Here is a 22,617-nt window from a genome sequence, read left to right on the forward strand (position 1 = left end):
GGGATGGGGAGGTTGTCGGCATTTCCCGGTGGCGGGGGGGGGGGTGGGTGGGGCGGGGCAGGGAGGGGGTGATGGTGGTTACCGGTGGGGGAAGGGGGAGGAGGGATGGAGGGCTAACGGTGGTTTCCAGTTTTTTTTTATAATTTTTTTTTTGTTTTATTGTTTTTGACTAATTAAATTAAGACCAAAAAAAATTAAAGATTAAAAAAAATTACCTTTTAACCGGTCATTTGACCAGATAAATGAAAACACCCATCAAAGTTAGGATTATTAAAAAATAATCGATAGTTGAGATTAATTAAAGTAAATGGCTCAAAGTTGGGATTAATAACAACAAATTTTCCTATAAATATATATTGTCAATTATTGGTTGCTTAATGGGTAAACAACTATTTTCTATTAATAATTAGGTTTCAAACTCATAATTTAAATATATTTAATTAAATTTGGAAATGATGTCTTGATCATGCGTGTTACGATTCGATTCTAAGAGCCCTTTGCGATTCAAATAGCCCCTTTTTGAATCAAAGTAGAATCCCGATTTTGATAACTTTGGGTGGAAGGAGAGAGAGTGAACAAAAGATCTTAAACAAGAACGTAAAAATGAGACACTAAAATACATAGAAATTTATGGGGTGGTATGATTAGGGAGAAGGTGGTGTGTCGACGGTGATGGGTGTGGTGATTGGTGTTTGGTGCAATGGGCTAGTGGTGCGATAATGTGATTATTGATAAGCATAGGAATGTTAACCACGATTATAAAAATTGAGCTATTTTAATGTTTTAATCCTCATTAATGTCATGATTCATAAGTGATATTAAGTAATTTTATTCAAATACCAAAGAAAAAGTGCAATTGATTGGGTTGCCAATGAAGTTTTCCAAAATTTAAATTTATTTTATACTCCATTGTCTTTAAATAAGTAGAACGTTTCTCTTATGCACGCGTACCAATGCATAACTTTGATTGATAATATATTTAATCATCGATAAGTAAAATTACAACAATTGAATATTATTAATCTATTTATTGAAACGATTTCAACACGTATCAAGACTATATTTATTCTTACGTATAAATCACAAACATTAGTCAACGTAAATTTGATAAATAGTGCAAAAAGTCAAAATGTTTCACTTATTTAAACACAGAGTAGAGTATATAAAAGGAAAGTCAATGAAATATTGACCAAATCAAGTGATCAAACCACCTTCCATCTTGGACTGGCCCATGAATTAACTTACCATTGTTAGCTATTTCTGTTATAAGATTTTGACCCAGTCCTCCTAATCAAAACCTATTGGACCAGCCCGGTGTTCATGTGGGCCCATATCCACCTTCTTCATGAGAATCTGAAAGGGCTAGCCCAACTAAGAAGAGATACTGATTTGGCCACTTTCCCTTTGTTGAATTGTTGTTATGATTTGTGAAGATTAAATATCTATTCTAGTGACCAATTTCCGAAAACAAAATTTATAAAATCACTCTTTTTTACTAAGAGCATCCACAAAGGCTAAGGGTTGCCACATCATTATTTCTCAAGCTAAATGATTTAAGCTACAACCTCTACAATGGCAAGCTACTTTTTTTTGTAATTTTATTATGTCCCACATAATGACATAAAATAAATAAATACATTAACAAATACATAAAATATATCAAACAAATAAACATAATTGCATTGGGTGGAGTGAAACTACATAGCTTAGCTAGCAATTATTCCTTATGTACAACCATTGTGGATGCTCTAAGCAACAAAATTCAATGATCTAACCTTTTTAAATTTTACTTGTATGTTACTAAGGATAAGGAGATTCGAACACCCAACTTATTTTATTTTAAGAAAGATGGTCATTTAACCATCTAAGCTAATTATCAATTTATCAATAATGTTACAAACATGAAAATAAGTATATATAATTGTATATCACAAAGTCTAATTAAAGAGAGTGAAGGATAATTCATGTGGTTAGAGCATCCCACCCGATTTAGAGTTGTTTGTTTACATTCTTTAATATGGATATTTTCTTCATACTACGAACTGCAAGGACACATTGAAAGTACAAGTGATCATTGGGCCAGGCCTAAGCCTTCAGCCCATCAAGTCAGTCCGACCCAAAGTTTGGATCGAAAATGCTTGCCCAAGCTCACAAATTTTTACTGGGCCTATCGGACTTTTCGGATCTTTTCGGGCTGGACAAAAAAAACACAACTAAAAAGTATAAAAATGCATGTCAAAGGCCCACCCAAAATTGGGCCGGGCCAATGAGCCTATGTTGATCAGGTGTAATTGAAAGTAAAATAAAAGTACATGTAAATGTAATTACTTTGAATATCTAACTTTTCTAAACTTCTCATCACATCTAAAACCTAATCGCAATTTGCTAAAACTACTTTTCATCAGCATATGTTGTACTTGTCACCAAATCTTGAAATATTGGTGAATGTAGCTATATTAAAGGACGCACCAATGTACCTTTAGCATAAGGGGTGAGAAAGTCAGAAAGGACATTGTAATGTCTTATTGTTAATTAAATACTTTTTTCTCACATTATAGTTCCTGTTTATAGAGACTCAAAATGTTGTTTATATTTTTATTTTTAAATAGTATGTAAAGATAATTATACCCTTATTTTTTTTTACTTTATTCATTGTACTTCTTTTATTATCCCTTAATTTTCCAGTTGCCTTGTACTCCGTACATTTTTCTATTTTCTCTCTCTAACTTTTGTTTATAATTATACTTTTTACTTTTTTTTTTAATGTATTTCATTTTCTTTCTCTTTCCATTTCTTAAATATCGTGAAAAAACACAAACAAGAACTATAAATTGAAACGGAGGGAGTATGAGTAATCGGTAATAATTTATTTTAAGGTGGATTGAACCTGTCTTTAGTACTATGATGTACTCCATATTAATATGCTCATATTCAACAATGTAGAATTGTACTCGTATGTGATTTTACTTAATAAAAATGATGCTCTATATTATCAAATACAATATCAATTTTTTTATACAGTAAAAATTCACATATTACTAATAAGATGTATGCATTATTGAAAATCTTGTACCGATTCAATCAATGTAATTTTGGTTGCCGGTTGTATGGTGAATGAATCTTATTCTCCCTCAACCAAATATTATTTGGTCTAGTTGTATTCATATAATGAGGTTGTGAGTTGTGACTTACAAAATTATTACTTCGTACTACGTAAAACAAAATATTAAAAATTGACCATGATATTGAAGGTGCCTAATATATTGTATATAAAAAATAAACCAAGAATGTAATAAACATAAACCATTTTGTTAATACATTATTCTATACTCTGACAAGATAAGAGGATAGATTAATAATAAAGAAATTCTTTACATATTTTAATTACTCTGTAATCTGTATAACACTTAGATTATCCTAATTAGTGACAAATATAGAAAAGACGTGATGAATGACGAATACCCAATTGTCTTTTTCACAAACTCCATACGTTGGCAATGTCTTTGTACAACTTTACAGCAACCCACTAAAATTGGCACTAATTTACAGTAATGCTAGTTTAGTTATAGGCCTCCCAAAGCCCAAGATCAAATCTGCTACTTCTATTTATAATCTCATATTCAACACTAACATTTAACCACTTGTTTCTTGTTCATTGATTTTCAACACACTTAGTTTGACAACATTTTGTAATTTTCTTAAGATTTTTTGAGCATAAATTTGAGTTGGGTTTACAAGAAAAGTCATGAATTTTGGAGGGCATGGTGGTGGACATGGTTTAGGCGGCGGCGGCGGCGGTGGCGGTAATAGAGTTCCTCTTTTGGGTCGGCATGTGAGTTCATTTCTACTGTTTTTAATAATTGATTGTCAGTAAATTTTTTGTGGGGTTTTTGATATTTTTACTTAATTTGGGGTTATTGATTGATTATATGATGATTGGAGTTTGTGGGTATTGTATATTTTGATCATTGGAAGTGTTGATGAATCATTTTGGTTAGTTTTATTGAGATAATTAGTTGAATTAACGGTTGGAAATTGTGGGTTTTAAAGATTATGATTATTTGAAGAGGAAAAGTAACCTTTTATATTTTTGGAAAGAATGTGGGTCATTTAGGTGGTGCAAAATATTGGATATTGTTTCTTGAAAATTGTTATTGGCTATGTGAATAATATGACAAAAATTGCATCTATTTCTATCAAATGAATATTTGCATATATCAGTAGCTACAAGTCTTGTAAAGTTTGGAACAATGCCGTGGTTATTTCTGTTTGGATACCTACTATTGTTTCTTTATATGTTTCTTAAATGGCATTTTACTCTTGTGTTGGAATAGCACTATTGTTAATGGCTTCTTATGTTGCCTTCTAGGATTGTTCGAATTCGAAGCTTAGGGATGCAATTTATTACTGTAACTTTTGATACATGCTGTAGTTTTACTGTTTTAGGCTTTTAGCTGCTAGGATTGTTGGATGTATTGGATAAATTTCGACATTGCTTATATGTGTAGGCATGTGGAGATCACAGTCTGTGACCCTGTATCCACATTCGGAATTTAAACTGCCCCAATGTGGATGGCTCCTGCCTTCTGTGTATAAGCATTTGGTTTTTTTTCAGTAATGAGTAATTTGGTTTGGAAACAAGGTTAACAATTATTTGATCTTCAGCTGTTATATGGGGTAAAGAGTGTTTATGATTGCTATTACTTTTTAGGCCCTGAATAGACCTGTGTATGGAGAACATTATTTTACTAATCATCATACTTCTTAAAGGCCGTCTTTAAAAGAGAGGAAATTGGCTCAACAGACCTTGAGAATGGTAATGCACCGGTAAGGCTACCCTACCAGCTAAATCCTGATTTCTTTTTTCTCACCTTTTTTAATGTGATGATATTTAATGTAATAGTTTCTGATACGTCTTGTTGGATTGTTTAGGCTGCGAATGTGGGATTCGGTAGGGTTCTTTCTCTTGTAAGTGCATTGTTCTTCAGTTTCTTCATAGTGTATAATTCAAATACTTTGTTTCGTTCATGTGATTTATATTTATATTCTCATTTTGCAGGCAAAACCTGATGCACCAAAACTTGTTATAGCTACAGTTGCTCTGTTGATTGCAGCCACATCAAACATATTAGTGGTATGTCTATGTCTGTACTAAATGAGTTGAAGGTTTAAAACAATTTTATATGTTTACATACTTCGAGCATCTGTCTGTCTTGCTGCAGCCAAAGTTTGGTGGAAAAGTAATTGATATTGTGTCTGGAGATATCAGCTCACCAGAGAAGAAAGCTGAAGCTCGGGATGCAGTTACGAGCACCATACTAGAGATTGTCATGGTTGTTATTATAGGGTAAGTCCACTTCAGACAGCATAGCTTAGCTTTATAAATACTATGCAAATTACTATTGTTTCTAAGCTCTCTCCTTGCCCAAGTATTCCCTCCTAACCTTTTCTTTTTTGTTACGTTTGGTACATGCACAGATATTAAGGAAAGTACAATTGTGTAACAATTTATTTAGCTTTTTTAAATTTAAAAAAAGAAAAGCAATTTCCCTTTTTTTTACATACAATTTATAGATATATTTCAAAAATTAAGCACTGACTGTCTTTTGGAATTTTGTGTTAACTATATTTTCAATGAATAAAATAGTGAAATGGGCACATTTTACATAAGTAGGAACATTGTTAGAAATAAAAGGGATCACCCAAACAGAATACATAATAAATAAAAAGGAATATACGGAGTAAAATCTAATACTTCGTATGTCCTATTAATTCTTCATTTTAGGTGTTCTGGTATTTTTGTTCCATCATATTCATGTACTTGTTTCTCTTTTCTATCCCAGTTCAATTTGCACAGCATTGAGGGCGTGGCTATTTAATTCTGCAAGTGAACGGGTTGTTGCAAGACTGAGAAAGAATTTATTCTCCCATCTAATTTGCCAGGTGGAGGAACCATCCCTTTGAATTTGTTATGTACAAATACAAACTGCTAAGTCCATTGTTCAACTTCAATTTTGCAGTGAATTGATCCATGATGCCTTTTCTCTTCTTTCTCCCCCTACTTTCAGGAAATAGCTTTTTTTGATGTTACTCGAACTGGAGAGCTTTTGAGTAGACTAGCTGAAGACACACAAATCATAAAGAATGCTGCTACTACTAATCTGTCTGAAGCTCTGAGAAATTTAGCAACTGCATTCATTGGTCTTGGTTTCATGTTTGCAACATCATGGAAGTTAACATGTAAGAATAAGAGTTCTGGTAGCTACTCCCTGCATTCCTGTTATTTGTTCTTCATTGACTAAACACCCAGATTAAGAGCAGACTGCAAGACAAGTAGACAACCAATGTTGTGGTGAGATGTTGATGACAAAAGAACCTTGTCTACTTAGTTTAAATCTATGTTTATTACATGTGTTTGAAAATAATAAAGAAAGCATGTTATGCTAAATGGAAGACAAATTGTACATTATAAAATTTTCAGAATATCTTTTGGGACTTCTGAAAAATTAAAAGGGAACATTTATATTGGACAAAGGCTGCCAATTTGCTATCCACTTTTTTACATTGCTGTCTGATAAGATTTTATCTTAATTCATATTCAGTGTTGGCATTGGCTGTTGTGCCTCCCATCTCTGTTGGTGTGCGTAAATTTGGTCGCTTTCTCCGTGAACTCTCACACAAGACTCAGGCTGCTGCTGCTGCAGCATCTTCAATTGCAGAGGTATGCGCCATTTAAATCAACACTAATTAAAGCATTTGGTTCCCCTCCCCCTAATTAAAGGATTCATGGCTATCCAGTCTGCTGAACATACATCTTAGTGAGATGTTTGATGCAGTTTAATTTTGTGTCACATTTACATTTTCCTTTCTTGATGCAAATAGGATATTGTCAACACTAGAACAATGGTTTCTCATGAAAGCCTCTATGAGGTTGGAAGTGGTTGAAAATAGTTTCACATTGTACAGTTTTTTACAGGAATCGTTTGGTGCCATCCGCACAGTAAGGTCCTTTGCCCAAGAAGATTATGAAATTCAGCGGTATTCTGAGAAAGTTGACGAGACTTTAAACTTGGGACTTACACAAGCCGTGAGATTCTCCTCTAAATTACAATCTCTTTTTGTTAATTGCAAGCTTGTGACATCTGATTCTGGTTGCTATAGAAAGTTGCAGGTTTATTCTTTGGAGGACTAAATGCAGCATCCACCCTGTCAGTTATTGTTGTGGTGATATATGGAGCTTTCCTGGCTATCAATGGTACTGGCATGACACCTGGTGCTCTGACATCCTTCATACTTTATAGCCTTACAGGTAATTGATTAGTTGTTTGGTGCCAAACATGTAGCTATAGACAAGAACAATTATAACCATTAAGATTATCAAGTATCAACAAATTCTAGTTTATTATTTAATGAGTATACTTGAAAATATTTGGTTTTGTCTTGTTTGTACGTTTTTTTTATTTTTTATTTTATTTATTTATTTATTTCTTTATTTTTTTTTTATTTTTTTTAAAATGTAGTTTTACCATTGTAATTATTTTAATACAGTTGGGTCATCCATATCTGGACTGTCTGGATTATACACTGTGGCAATGAAAGCTGCTGGAGCCAGTAGGCGTGTTTTCCAATTGCTAGACCGAACATCATCCATGCCAGAGCCAGGATCCAAGTGTCCATTAGGGTGAGTTATTCAACTTCTCCGATTCATTTATTTTGTTTGCTCCTAGATTTTTCTTACTGTCAATTTTTGTTCACATGCTTCACGGGGAGGGGGGGGGGGGTTCAATTTTTATCCACTGAGGAAATTTTATTCTCTTAGAATTATTTCTGTTGATATTAGCAAATATGTGTGACAGTCCTCATTTATCTTCATATCTTTTGCAAAGGATGTGGAAGCAATAATACAAACTTAGGAAGAAAAGGATGATATTATGACTTAACAAAGTAGCTCTAAGAGTTGATCTTTCCATTGGGATTCCGATTAATAGTCCTTTTCTGCAGAATTTCATGCTAAGTCTCATGATTCTACTTTTTTGTTGTTGATGCTGTTTATTAGTGATCAAGATGCAGAAGTGGAATTGGATGATGTCTGGTTTGCATATCCTTCACGCCCAAGTCATATGGTACTAAAGGTAATGATAAAACCCCTGCCTTATTCAATGTGGTATTGTGGTTCTACTGACTGAATGCAATACTGAGAATTGTCCTTTAAATTTTCAGGGTATAACGTTAAAACTGCTGCCTAGTTCAAAAGTTGCACTTGTTGGTCCAAGTGGTGGTGGAAAAGTAAGTTCTATTCTAAGCTCCCATGATGTCTGTGACTATACTGCAGAAATATATCCTAGTAATATGAGCCTATCATTAATTTTTGCACCCTGTTTTTTTTTTTTTTTTAATACTGTTGATGCAGACTACAATAGCACATTTGATTGAGAGATTTTATGATCCTACCAAAGGGAAGATTTTGCTGAGTGGGGTTCCGCTAGTAGATATATCTCACAAGCACTTGCATAGCAAGGTAAAGCTTCGTTTATAAGAATTCATATGTAACAGGAAATTACTCATCAGTACAGGAATAATGAATTAATGATAAACGTATCTCAAATGTTTTATTGAAAGCGAAAACTTGTAAGCTTCATGTAGCCTAGTGATATCTGTACATGTGTGTTTGGTGTCTTCTTGTTGGTGAGCTACTTTCCCCGATATTATGGCCCTTTTGTAATTCTAATTTTCTAACTGGAGAAATTTAACCTGAGCCGAGTTAGTTATTATTATCCTGAGTTCCTGACACTTTATTCTGCTATTTATGAAGTTTGACTATGCTTCTATTTCCCTCATCCTTAATAAAGATCAAATCTTCTAGTTTGGGTATATCCCATGAAGAAGGTTACGTTCCCTTTTTAGTAGGTTATTCATTACTTTTTCACTGTCCTAAAACTTTGTGCAAAAATGATGTAAACTTTATAATTGGACAGAGGAGAATTAGCTAAAAATTTGCCTCCTAATTTTCTGCAAATTCTGATTAGATTTTGATCATTGGCATCAGATTAGTATTGTAAGCCAGGAGCCAACTCTCTTCAATTGCTCCATAGAAGAGAACATCGCTTATGGACTAAATGGCAAGGCCAGCACTGCTGATATAGAAAATGCTGCTGTAAGATGCTCTACATATTTAAAAATTCCAACTATTTTTTAAATTCTTTATATGAAGTATCATTTTTTGATCCCTTTGTTCTCAATATCACAGATAATGGCAAATGCACATGAATTTATATCCAAGTTTCCTGAGAAGTATCAAACTCATGTTGGAGAACGTGGGGTTAGATTATCAGGTGGTCAGAAACAGCGGATAGCAATTGCCAGAGCTCTGTTTATGAACCCAAAAGTACTACTTTTGGATGAAGCAACGAGTGCCCTTGATGCTGAAAGCGAATACTTAGTGCAGGTTCAGTATATTATACTCAACATCTCTCATTATTTCTGGTTGCATCTTTGTATAAACCTTCTCATTATTGGTGCTATGTAGGATGCCATGGATCGCTTGATGAATGGAAGAACTGTCCTCGTGATAGCACACAGGCTTTCCACTGTGAAAAGTGCAAACGTTGTAGCTGTTATATCCGATGGTCAGGTGGTGGAAAGCGGCACTCATGATGAACTTTTGAGCAAGGATGGCATCTACACTGCACTAGTGAGGCGTCAGTTGCAAGGACCCAAAGCCGATAGCTAACATTGGAGATATTACTTTACTTACAATTCAGAATACAATTTCAGAATTTCTATTTGTATTATAGGTCTCTGTATGTCTTTATTGGGTCTGTTAAATGAATGTACGGCAGTACGGTCACCTTAGCTAATCAAATATTTACTTCTGTTTTGCATCACTAGTACGATCTTAATTGTGCTGGGACAATCTATCAAGGTCTATAAGTGTCGAATAGACTGATACTGACCGCAACAAGAGTTTGATAACAGTCCAAGGAAAGGAGTTAACCATGCCATTGGGTTAAATACTTTTTTTTTAATGAAGAACATGCCATTGTTAAATTCTCATAAATGTCTCTTTTCACCTTATTTTCACTTATTTCAGGTTTAATAACTTCAGATAAGTTCAGTTAAATTCATATTAGGAAAAATAAGTTATGATGAGGGTTGTCTAAGTACACATTACAACTAAAATAAGGTCTAATAAGTTTAGATAAGTGAAAATCAGGTGAATTAAACACACGCTAAGTACTCTATAGATAGGCATGTGAACTACTAACTTACTAAGTACAATCTTCTCTCTACTGTTTTTCTTATGTATTACAAGCACTTTGTATATCAGTTAAGCCGTGATTTAGTACATGACAGATTGAAATCAGGTTCATCTTACTACCTCCACGTCAGTTTAATACTTAAAATTTTGCTTCTCTTTAACCTTTATACTTCGTATTTAAATTGTAGGAACCCCTATTAACCATGGCAAAGTTGTCAAAAGCAAAGATGAGCTTATAACTATTTAAAAGTCCGATGCTGGGAGTCCAATTGAAGTCTAGTCGTAATTGACAGCAAAATTGAAATACAATTAATCACAAAACTAGTACCATATTTGACACTTCATTGTGAAAAAATATGGAAAATGGATTAATGGAGTATACACAATAAATTGGTACATAAATTGGCTACTGATTAAACTATTAGTGAAAGTACAAGTAGGCCAATAGCAAAGAATAAAGCAACTTGCCCGAACTAATTTTCCAGGTATTTGACCTTTTTACATGTTATGCTCAAGTAACGAGGAGAGATCAACATTGCAGACTAGAGGTTGGAGTTGGACATCAATAGCTGATGCAATGGCTAGCAGTTGAAAAATATAATCCAATAGCAATCCGGAATCCATATCCTTCGTGGATTTTCAAGTGAATGTAATACCATCCTTAATTCCTTACTCTGCATTCAGTAGTCGCTCTATTTATTAGCAAATAAATTCTTCCCCTCAGACTGAGCATCATACACCCAACATCTTACATGAGACAGATGAGACTTTTCAGAATTTTCTTTTGCATGAAAATTTCAGCAAATGGCATCCATGTTTTTCATGTCTCATTGGCTTTGATTTATGCAAACATATGCTGAAGATGCTCAATCATTTCTTATTTCAGGCAAACTCTAACAAAGAGATAGCAGCTGCATAGATTCAGGCCAGACAGCAACAACAGTGCCAAAGGATACCAACTTCCCTGACCTTAAACAGCAAACCAGAAATTGGAACAATTCATTGATCTCCACGTATACAGCACCAATCTCATTGTATATTACTCGAGTTATCTGCATAAGACACTCTATCTCTGGCCGAGAACCATACATTCCAAGGCCTTATGGAAGTATCAGAACCTAACTAACTTAGGCTTAGACTCCACAGGAGATCAAAATATGATCAGAGAATGGGTGATCATGAAACAAATCAAGGCTTCTACGTCAAACCAATAATTCAGTGAATGATTTCACATTCTTCAAATCTTGTTTCAATTCTGGGCATTTTGGAGGCTTGAATTGTTGCCACAGTCCAACAGGATGCCGGGTCTTCTTTTCAACATATTCAGAAAACCTGCCATACATCTTTTCACATTCAGGATATGGCTTTACATAAAGGTTGTAGAATCGAACCCTAGTAGGCTTTATAATATCCCTCAATCCTAACTCAAAACCAAGCCCACCTATTGACCTCAAATACTCAATCACATTGTGCCGAGGAACAATCTGTTTATCAAAATTCACCCCCAAATACTCGGGGACCTCCATCAAACATTCAACATCAAATTTCATCCTATCCAAAAGAAACTCAATTTTACTTTCAATGTCCTCAATGTCATATATTATTGACCTTGGCTCTCTTTTTAATATGTTCAGAGCATCTCTTCGGATCAACCCATATCTACATAAGCAATCAATTCTCAATTTAACAGCAAATCCGGCTTTGATCTCCCCCTCACTGAATATCTTCTCTTTAATTGATTCTCGACACCTCAGCTTCTGAAGCAACTCTAAGCACCGCCGCAGCTCCCCAAGCTCCAAACTTAGAATTCTTGGTTCTTTAATGATCTCTTCTCTAACACACCGCCTTCCAAACCCCATGTCCAAGAACTCATTCATCAGAGGCTTCAACCTATTCTTTACCTGAAACCCTAAAACTCCTGAAAAAGAATGATAAATCCTATCAATGTCACCTTTTTCAAAACCAATCATAATCCAAAAGTCTATCCTCTTCCAAAGTTCACTCTCATTAATCATAACTACCTCAGGAAAACCCTCTAAAACCCTAATTATGGTACCATCACTAAACCCTAAACCCTTCAAAATCTGTACACAACTAGAAAACCTATCTGAGTTAATCCGAAACCGCCTCGAAAACTCGAGAATGCTCCGAATTACCCTAGGAGAACTAGCAAATTGCCCCAATGATGCAATACCCACTTCCCATTTCTTCAAAAACCCCAAATCAAGAACACTAGGGCACCCATTAACTAATGAAACAATCAAATTTTGCTGCAATTTGAATGACAATAATAAAATTCCAATAGATTGTTCAATTTCTAATACATTAGAAGTCAATAAAAAATTGTTCTTGGTAAGAAAAGAGTGAAGATCAGAAGAGGGGAAACCATACCTCTGCAAAAGATTGGCAAGTGAAATCTGTTTTCTGTATTGGGTTTGTGGGAGGGAGTTTGAAAGATTGAAACTTTTTTGTGAATTTGGAATGTTTGAAAAGGGTACAGATTTGAGAAATTTTGGGATGGAAATTTGAGGTAGAAAGAGGGTATTGAGCCTTCGCAAAGTGTTCCTCATTAGAAACACCTTAAGCCTTTGAGTTTCAAGTGGAAGTTTTAACACAACATCGATTTTTTTGGTACTCCTCCTAACTTCGACTGTGAATGAAAGGGAGGAACCGAGGAACAGGGATGGTTCCAGTATGGGTTTAGTGGGTTCGGGTTCAGTGGGGTTAAGTGAGTTCAGCTAAACTCATACTGGAATTGGAAAAAAATCTACAAAGTCCGGAAGAAAATAAAACAAATAAAATCCAATTGCACATTAACCTAATGCATGTAAACGGAAATGGGTTGGTGGTGTAGAGCTGTGCATTATACCCTTTGGGACACGGGATCAAAACTTCATGTACACTTTTTATTTATTTATTCCAAATTACCTTTTTGATATACTCATAGTCATACTCGTAGAAAGTAGTAACACTTAACTTGTATTTTGAGCTAATTAAGTCAAATATATATTCACCAATCATCATCAGCTTTCCTATGGAGTAAGTTCCTAAGATTGATTCCTTTCATTTTTATTATATTTATATCTTATTAACATTTGTATTTCTGTAAATAATTATAACTGTAAATTTTTACCCAAATGGAGCTCTAAAGTATGGTCCTATTTGGAGATTAGGATTTACTCCTTTGATTTTATCATATTTATCAATATCACGAAATTTTAATATGTTTGACCCGTCAAATATATATATATATATATATATATATATATATATATATATATATATATATATATATATATATATATATATATATATATATATATATATATATATATATATATATATATATATATATATATATATATATATTCCGAACCCATAAGAGAAATTTTTTGGAACCGCCACTGCCGAGGAACGATAAAAAGGCTCCATGGAGGGTGCATATGGGAGAATTTGAGTTAATAACGCCTTGTGATTTTGGTTTGGACAAAATTGAACTAAAATATTACTCCAAAATGTTAGAATTCATTCCGTCTATTTTTTTGTTTGGTTGAGATTTTTAGTAATGGAATCTCATACCCAAGGGATTCTAACTCTCCCCTATACCCATGGAATCTCAAACCCACCCCTCCTCCTAAAATGTTAAGGGAAAGAAAAGAAAGGGAGGGAGGTGAAGGGGAGGGAAGGGAAAACAAGGGGAAGGAAAAATGATGAGTTTTCCTTCCAAATCTCTCAATTGTGAAATGATCATTTTCTTAGAATTTAGTCCCTCCATTCTTCTCCCCTCCAATTCCCTTCATCCCTAATTTTATATCCAAATGAAAGAAACTCCCTCTCTCCATTTCCCTTCACTTCTTTTCCCTCTATTTCCTTTAATCCAAACACACTCTTAATGAAGGATAGAATCCATTCCAACAATAAAACCAAACAACTTTGGACTAGTATGGGTTTTAGAATTCTTACCTCTTTAGTATGAGATTCTATACCAATTCATTCCAACTTGATGAACCAAACACCCCCTAAAATTCGATATACATTTTTTTTTTGAAGCAATAATACTGTAATAGTCATATAGATTTAAGCGTAACTAAAATGAATTAAACTGAAAAATAATTTAAAAAGAATGGACTTTAGTGGGTAGGTCAAGCCAAACCTACTACCATGTTCATGCTCATTGAATTTAAAGCATCAATAGTGGGAAGCATCTTAAATGGGGGTTCTTAATCTCTTTCCTATGCCAAGTCATCATCAACTCCTACTAAGAATCGCCCTTTATATAATTTAAAAAATGCACTAGTTCTTACTAAGAGTTAGTTTTGCAGATTTGTACAACTTTTTAATTTTTTTTATACGTAATCATATGCAAAATGTAGCAATAGTAGTACTAATTTTTGTCATTTTATGCTTAGTTAGCATAGCTCTTATTTACAAGAGCTTGTCTTATTTCAGAACTTCCAACTACAAATTCTACATAAGAAACTCCCAATGTTTACCTAAGAGCTAGTTCTTATATTTTCTCTCTCCTAAAAACATCCTAAAAACCCCTCATTATTGATGCTCTTAGGTTATGTAGGCGAGCTAAATTTCAGTGGATATGAAAGTTTGTTCAAAGAAAGGTTATAATGTTCGTAAATGACTCATTATTGGCTAGTGTTTCTTTTTTAAAATGTCAACATAAATTTTACTTCGTAACTCATTAACAAACAAACCAAGATCGGACTGAAATTACAAAAAGAAAAAACACAAATTATAGGTAGATTATAGAGGACTTACAGGACAATTTTCCAAATTAAGTCAATTTCACAAACTAATTACCAAAAAGACGCGTGGCCAAACTATTTACCAAACTAAGCCTGTGGGTCAGTGTTTTATCCCTGATTTTTTTTTTAAAAAAAAAAAAACTAAAGTGTAAAACGCTGCCTCAATCAGTGTTTTTTGTGTATTTTTTTTTTAAATTTTTGTAATTTCTGATTTAAAAACAATAAAATAAATAAATACACTAAAAACGCTGATGGTTATTTGTTTTTCTTTTAATTTTTGTAATTTCTGATTTTAAAAATAAAAAAAAATTAAAACATTTTTTTAATTTAGCATGATTCATCTTACTTGCCAATCTAATAGCCAATCAATTAGCGTTGATAATTCACAATACTAAGGGGTCGTTTGGTTCGCGGTAATAATCGAAGTGAATGGGATTCCATGGGAATCATTCCCTTTGTTGTTTTTTTTTTTTTTGCATTTCTATCATTCCCTTTCCCCTTTGATTACCCAAAAAGCTTCTACTCCCATTCCCCACCCCCCTAGCCTTTCCCATTCCCTTTCCCCAACCACCATCGTACCCACATCAACCACCCTCACCCAGGCCACTTCTCGCCGGAACTTCGCTGCCCTTCACCGGAATCTCGCCGCCATCCCCCGACCCTCGCTGCCCCTCACCAGAACCTCGCCGCCCCTTCTCTCACCAGAAAGTCAATCCCTCACCCACGCATAACCCTCCCCTCTACTTAGATCTGTCGGCCGCCTCTCCTCCACCCCTCGCCGCACCACGGCCAGCCTCGTCATCACTCGCCGCCTCTCCCCGCACCCCTTGTTGCACCTCCCCTCCCTTCATCGGCCATCCTCACTCTCGAAACCCACCATCGAAAAACCTAACAAACATAAAAAAAAAACACATCCCCTCACCGTAAAACTCATCGGCCGGCCCTCCCCCACCCTCGAAACCCTAGTGCCTAGGGTTTCGAGAGTGGGGGAGGGCCGGCCGATGAGTTTTACAGTGAGGGGGGTGGGTTTTTCTAGGCTAAGGGCGGTTTTTTGGGGGAGGGATGAGCTGTGCAGGGGTGGCGTAGGGCGGCGAATGGTGGGGGAGGTGCGGTGAGTGGTTTGGTGGATGGATGGTGGCTGGAAAAGGTGGAATTAGGTGGTGGTGTGGTGGTGTGGTGGTGGGATTTGTTTCCCTTTGTTATTAAACAAACAACATAGCAAATTTCAAGGGTTTCATTCCATTCTCCTCCATACCCTTTCCCCATTCCATTCCGATTCCACTTTGTGAACCAAACGACCCCTAAAGATAATACTATTACTTTTTTTGTAAAACAAAAAATAATACCAATACTAAAAATAATTAAGTAATATTTTCTTTTTAAAAAAAAAGAAATAAGTAATATTTGTTTAAGCGGTAACAAACTAACAATCATACTGGTATAAGATAATTTTGAAGTTGTGGGATCGGATCAGTCTATATTTTTTTTCTTTTTTTGATATAATATAATTATCTTTAGTATTGTGAATTATCAACGCTAATTGATCGGCTATTAGATTGGCAAATGAAGTTTTTTTATATTTATTTCTATAATGTGTATATTTTTATTTTTATGGATTACATCAGAAAGTTTTATGAAAGCCAGAAATTGAAGACTAACAACTGATCAACAGTATAGAATGAACATAGTTAGGAAATTAGATTTGTTCAACACTGACTGTTTTTATTTTTATTTATATAATTAAAGATATATTGCCATAGTAATAAAAATTACATATCTAAATATATACACATTATAGAAATAAATATAAAAAAAACTTCATTTGATAAATATTTTCCTTATGATTTAACGTAAATAGGGTCAAAACTCAAAAGTTTAGTAAAATTAGATAATCATATTATATCAAAAAAAAAAAAATATAGACTGATCCGATCCCACAACTACAAAATTATGTAATACCAGTATGATTGTTGGTTTGTTACTGCTAAAACAAATATTACTTATTTCTTTTTTTTTTTTTTTGAAAAGAAAATATTACTTAATTAGTATTGGTATTATTTTTTATTTTTTAAAAAAAGTAATAGTATTAACTTTAGTGTTGTGAATTATCAACGCTAATTGATCGGCTATTAGATTGGCAAGTAAGATGAATCATGCTAAAATAAAAAAATGTATTTTTTTTTGTTTTTAAATCAGGAATTACAAAAATTAAAAAAAAAACAAATAACCTAAAAACGCTGACTGAGTCAGCGATTTAAGTGTATTTATTTTTTTATTTTTTATTTTTTGTTTTTAAATCCTAAATAACAAAAATTAAAAAAAAAAATATACTAAAAACCCTGACTCGGTCAGCGTCGAGTCAGCGTTTTTAGTGTATTTGAATTTTTTTTTTTAATTTTTTAAAATCAGAAATTACGAAATTAAAAAAAAAAGTCAAACAAGTAAAATGCTGACTGAGGCAGCGTTTTATACTTTGGGGTTTTTTTTTTAAAAAAAAAATCAGAGGTATAACGCTGACTCGGTCAACGTTTTACCCCAGAAGCTTAGTTTGGTAAATAGTTTGACCACGCGTCTTTTTTGGTAATTAGTTTGTGAAATTGACTTAGTTTGAAAAATTGTCCCTGCTGACATCTAATCGGAAAGGAACCAATGAATCATACATTCACACTCTTCATGTGGCTCAACTGATTGCATTTTTTTTCCAAACTAAGCTTTCTTAACAAAATATTTTGCAAAGTGTACTCGTGGCCAAATTATTTACCAAACTAAGCTTTTGGGGTAAAACGCTGTCTCGGACAGCGTTTTATACACTGGGCTTTTTTTTTAAAAAAATTAAAGTATAAAACGCTGTCTCTTGTTGAGTTTTTTTTTTTTTTTGTGATTTTCTTAATTTCTGATTTAAAAAAAAAAATCAAATGTAATAAAACGCTGACTGAGGCAGCGTTTTATGTGTTTAATGAAACGATGTTTCTTCCACTGCTGTAAAACAGACTTCCTCTCTTACTCGAACTCCCCCATTTCATTCCTCTCATCAACTCTCACCCAATCTCTCCCTCACTCAATCTCTCTCTCATGCAACCCAAATCCCCCACCCACCGGCGTCTCCCTCCGACCACCGCCAGCCGCCGACCGGCCTCCGACTGCTCCGACGCCCCCTCTCTTCACTTCCTTGTCGAATTAGGTACTTTCCCCCTTTCTCTTAGGTTTTTAAAATCTAGGTTTTTTATAATTGTTGATTTTTTTTTGTGAATGTTATTGTTAATAATGTTGAATTGTTAGTGTTGATAATGTTGAATTGTTAGTGTTGATAATTGTTGGTAATGTTGAATTGTTAGCGTAGATTATTGTTGAAAATGTTGAATTGTTAGTTTAGATAATTGTTGATAATGTTGATAATTGTTGTTTATGGTTGATAATGGTTGATAATTGTTAGTTTTTGAGTAATTGTGATAACCTACATTGTTGTTTAATAATGGTGATTTAGGGCTTCTAAGTTGTTGTAATTTGAAAAGTATGTACATTGTTGTTTAAATATGGCGATTTAGGGATGAGTTAGTGCCTTTAAGTATAATGTGTTTTGGTTGTTATGTAGAATATAGCTGCACAAAATGTTGTGGTGTTATGCCAGTGGGGAGGTAAAATTCTATTTGATGGACCCCGTGTCGAGTATAGTGGAGGAAATATGGAACCACTAACACTTGAACCGAACATGACTTTCAATGATTTGATGAATGAGGTTCATAGTAGTATTGGTTCAAACCCAAGGAATGTTCAACTAAACATTAAAATGAGGTTTGAGACTGCCAATGGGGTTCAAGTGTTACCAGTTTCTACGAATAAACATCTGAAAGCTTTGAGGAGTGTTGTTGCAATGAAGGGAGTTTCCACTGAGATATATGTAAAAATGGTGCCTATATGTACCCAACAAAGTACTCAGCCAGAACAACAATCTACATATATTTCCAGTTACAACACAGAGTCCTTCCAAGTGCCCTCACACGACATTCCATCGAATGAATATGGGATGGGATCTTTCAGTAGAATGCTCCACGACGATCAATTTAACATGTCATTTAGTTCTCATATAGCTTCACCTGTACATGGGGGGGCATATGTGACAATGTTCGGCCAACCTAGTCCTTCAACATCAAACACTGTCACACCTTCACCGATGCAATTGCGAAGTTATTCGCCTATGCAAGATGATGTTCAAGCATCACCGTCTCAACCTGTGCCAAATCATCTTGAAACTATTGTGAATAACGAATTGTTTGTGTATGATGTGTATGCGGAAACAAATGATGAGGCCGAGAGCGGAGAGGAGGAAGATGGACTATAGAACATGGATGTTGAACCTGCACACATGGAAGTTGGCGAGCCCATGGTTAGAACTCCCGTACCTTGATTTAGTCAGATAAATGAGAACTATGAAGTTGATCAGTATTGGGCCGAATCGGGTAGCCATACATCGTCTATTCCCGGGGGAGAATTTGAGAAGGGCATGTATTTTGAAAGTAAGAAAATGCTTCAAGAAATGGTGAAGATGTATTCTATACAGAGGAATCAATTCTAAACCACAGTGACCTCGAATGACAGTGTCCTTCATCTGCGGTGCAAGAAGAAATGTGGTTGGTCGCTACGGGGTACCAAATCAAGTGAGCACTCGCGTGGTTTTACCTTAGTCACGTACAAAGCACCAGGAGAACTGTGTCATTGAAGTACTATCTACTAATCACCCACACTTAGATTCGTCCATAATATTAGAGCATGTGAAGTCCTTAGTGCAGAAAGATCCGTCCTTGAAAATTGAATTCATACAGGAACTCATCTCCAAGAAATTTCATTTCGTATTGAAGAGCATGGTATGGCAAGGAGAAAGCTATAGCTGAAATATTTGGGGATTGGGAGAGTTCTTATGGCATATTTCCGCACTTCATGTAAGCACTCCAACAGTCAAACCCGGGAACCGTTGTTGTATGGAAACACAAAGCTCTGATGGATGGTATTTACTCCAGCAACGTGGAAGTGTTTGAACGAGCGTTTTGGGCCTTCGGTCCTTGTATCGACGGCTTTAAACATTGTATGCCTGTTATTTGTATTGATGGGACGCACTTGTACGGAAATTATATAGGAACACTGTTGGTTGCTACAAGTGTGGATGCAAGCTTCCAAGTATTTCCGCTAGCATTTGTGTTGGTAGAAGGGGAAAACACTTCCAGCTGGTCTTGGTTTCTGGGCTGCATTCGTGTTCATGTCACGCAACGAGATAGCCTCTGTGTTATATCTGATTGACATCCTAGGATCATTGCAGCAATGAATGATCTTAACGTTGGATTCACCGAGCCGCAAGTCTATCACAGGTTTTATGTTCGCCACATAGCTTCTAACTTGAAGACTCACGTGCGAAGTAACGACATGAGAGATATGTTCAAGGCTACTGCGTACCAAAGGCAAGAAAGAAAACTTCAAGTTGATCTGTGTTTCATCGGTGAGGCATGTACCAAGGCCATGGAGTATATTGTTCAAGTCCCGTTTCCTATGTGGTCTCTGTTTCACGACGCTGGTCGCAGATATGGGATATGTACTACAAACTTCTCTAAAACATTTAACAATGTGTTGAAGGGAGCTCGGTTTCTACCGATCATGTCCCTTGTCGAGTTAACTTTCCACAGAGTTAATAGGTTTTTCATTTTAAGAAGGGAGTCTTCTGAGGCTAGGTCTGAACAGGGACTTGCATACCCCCCCAAGGTCACTGCCATTCTAGAGAAGAACACCGCGAAAGCCAGATATCACAGAGTGGATGCATATAACCACCGATTGCATATTTACTAAGTTACAACAAAAATGGGAGAGTGGCTTGGTAGAAAAGGAGGCCATAAACATACTGTTAACTTTGAGTTGAGAACTAGTACATGCAACAAACCATGGATATTCCATCTCCCATGTTCTCATGTTCTAGCTGTCTATGCGACGTATTCACTATCAGAGCGGCCGTGGGTGGACCCTGTGCTGCAATCGGAAGCCTATACAAACACCTATGCACCACAGTTCTGGCCTATCCCCTGTGAGACGACTTGGACACAGTACATCGGCCCTAAACTCATTCCAAACGGCAGCATGGTATGAGGAAAAGGTCGGCCAAAGTCAAAGCGTGTACGCAATGAAATGGATGAGACTAACCGGCCCCCGAGTAAATGCAGCCGCTGTCACCAGCAGGGTCACAACCGGACAACGTGTCCATCTAGACCGACTGGGACCTAAGTTTGTATCTGTAATTTGATGTAGTAGAATAGTAGATTTATTTTGTATCTGATTTTGTAACGTTTGTAACAATTGTAACATTTGGATCATTTTTATTTTGAATGTTGTCATTTGAAATTTTTCGTCGATGCCTTTGACTCGTCTAGCTCATGTTTAATTGATGATCTAGTAATTGTGTTAATAATTGGTGTATAACGTTGTTAATGAACAAATTTCATGGACGGACAAGATAGGACACCCCGACCTGTTGACCCTTCTGTCCTGACCCTACAGGAAAAACATCGGAGCGTTGACATATGGGACCAGTCGGTAATATTTCATCTGTCAGTTCATGTACTTATGCATGTTAAATAGATATACTATCTGATATTAATTACGTTCGTACGATTTTTTATCAGGTTGATCCAGCGAAGTTGCTGGTTTGCATGCACTACACTACCAGGGTTATGGCGGACTGGGTTGTCGATCAACGCATTATTGCGTACATCGAGTTGGCTGGCTTGGGTGGTATTCATCGGATGGCGTTCAGGGAGATCGATCGAGCCCTTGTCACTGTGCTCGCGGAGAGGTGGAGACAGGAGACGCACTCCTTCCACCTACCTGTTGGGGAGGCAACCGTTACGTTGCGGGACGTCGCGATACTCACGCGCCTTCCTATACATGGGACCGCGATGACAGGACATGCGTTAGTCGATCCCGTTGGTATGGTAGCTAGGGTTTTCGGGGTTCCAGCCAGGTCCCGACGAGATCAGGGGGTCCGGGTTGAGGACCGACTGGATACGCGAGACTTTCCGTGTGCTGCCTGCGGATGCTGATGACGCCACGGTTCAGAGACACGCTCGGGCATACTTGTTCCTGCTCATCTTGGGCGTGTTATTCGGCAACAAGAGCGGGAGCCATCTATAGCTTATTTACCTACAACTGTTAGACCACGATTGGGATCATATCCGTGGCTACAGTTGGGGTAGTGCCTGTTTGGCGACGTTGTATCGCCACCCGTGTAGAGCATCCCACCGTGGTTCTGGCGAGATCGAAGGTCCCTTGATTGGGCTTCAGGTGACTCATCTAATTATCAACAATCTATTTTGTCTATTACTTACCTAGTTTATACTTAACCTTGTTTTGTATTTTTGTGTTACAGTTATGGGCTTGGGAGCATATCCATGTAGGCAGACCAGGTAGGCCTGCTGTACATCGGCAGGGGCAGTAGGACTGGGACGAGCAGTACCGGGCGTATGATGCTCCACCGCTCCCTACACCTGATGAGGCGTACGGTTGCAGGTTTGTTACAGTTGTCATTACTTTAGACTTCATACGGTTTTATTATACTAGTTGACA

At 35.9% G+C, this 22,617-nt stretch overlaps 2 protein-coding genes across 2 annotated transcripts; one reads left to right on the forward strand and one right to left on the reverse strand.

Moving 5' to 3' along the window:
• Window positions 1-3,508: 3,508 nt before the first annotated feature.
• Window positions 3,509-9,913, forward strand: LOC110726308 (ABC transporter B family member 25-like). The gene is made up of 17 exons (XM_021905758.1): window positions 3,509-3,832; window positions 4,771-4,827; window positions 4,933-4,968; window positions 5,060-5,134; window positions 5,223-5,347; window positions 5,844-5,943; window positions 6,069-6,240; window positions 6,603-6,721; window positions 6,977-7,087; window positions 7,162-7,309; window positions 7,549-7,681; window positions 8,057-8,132; window positions 8,221-8,286; window positions 8,411-8,518; window positions 9,047-9,154; window positions 9,248-9,445; window positions 9,527-9,913. Exons 1-17 carry the CDS (start codon window positions 3,746-3,748, stop codon window positions 9,728-9,730), a joined length of 1,923 nt encoding a protein of 640 aa, XP_021761450.1. The 5' UTR covers window positions 3,509-3,745; the 3' UTR covers window positions 9,731-9,913.
• Window positions 9,914-10,648: 735 nt separating this feature from the next.
• On the reverse strand, window positions 10,649-12,734 carry LOC110726309 (transcription termination factor MTERF15, mitochondrial-like). Its single transcript, XM_021905759.1, has 2 exons — window positions 12,650-12,734; window positions 10,649-12,528 (listed from the first exon to the last, which is right to left on the reverse strand). Exon 2 carries the CDS (start codon window positions 12,271-12,273, stop codon window positions 11,461-11,463), a length of 813 nt encoding a protein of 270 aa, XP_021761451.1. The 5' UTR covers window positions 12,274-12,528; window positions 12,650-12,734; the 3' UTR covers window positions 10,649-11,460.
• Window positions 12,735-22,617: the final 9,883 nt, after the last annotated feature.

Source organism: Chenopodium quinoa, unplaced genomic scaffold (genome assembly GCF_001683475.1).
Source record: "Chenopodium quinoa cultivar QQ74 unplaced genomic scaffold, ASM168347v1, whole genome shotgun sequence".
In the NCBI taxonomy this organism is placed as follows: Eukaryota; Viridiplantae; Streptophyta; class Magnoliopsida; order Caryophyllales; family Amaranthaceae; genus Chenopodium; species Chenopodium quinoa.

Coding starts and splice junctions, on each gene's coding strand:
- LOC110726308 (XM_021905758.1), top strand. CDS start 3,746: ATGAATTTTGGAGGGCATGGTGGTGGACATGGTTTAGGCGGCGGCGGC. Junction 8,287..8,410: donor GTCCAAGTGGTGGTGGAAAA/GTAAGTTCTATT, acceptor CTGTTGATGCAG/ACTACAATAGCACATTTGAT. Junction 9,155..9,247: donor CTGATATAGAAAATGCTGCT/GTAAGATGCTCT, acceptor TCAATATCACAG/ATAATGGCAAATGCACATGA.
- LOC110726309 (XM_021905759.1), bottom strand. CDS start 12,273: ATGATTAATGAGAGTGAACTTTGGAAGAGGATAGACTTTTGGATTATG.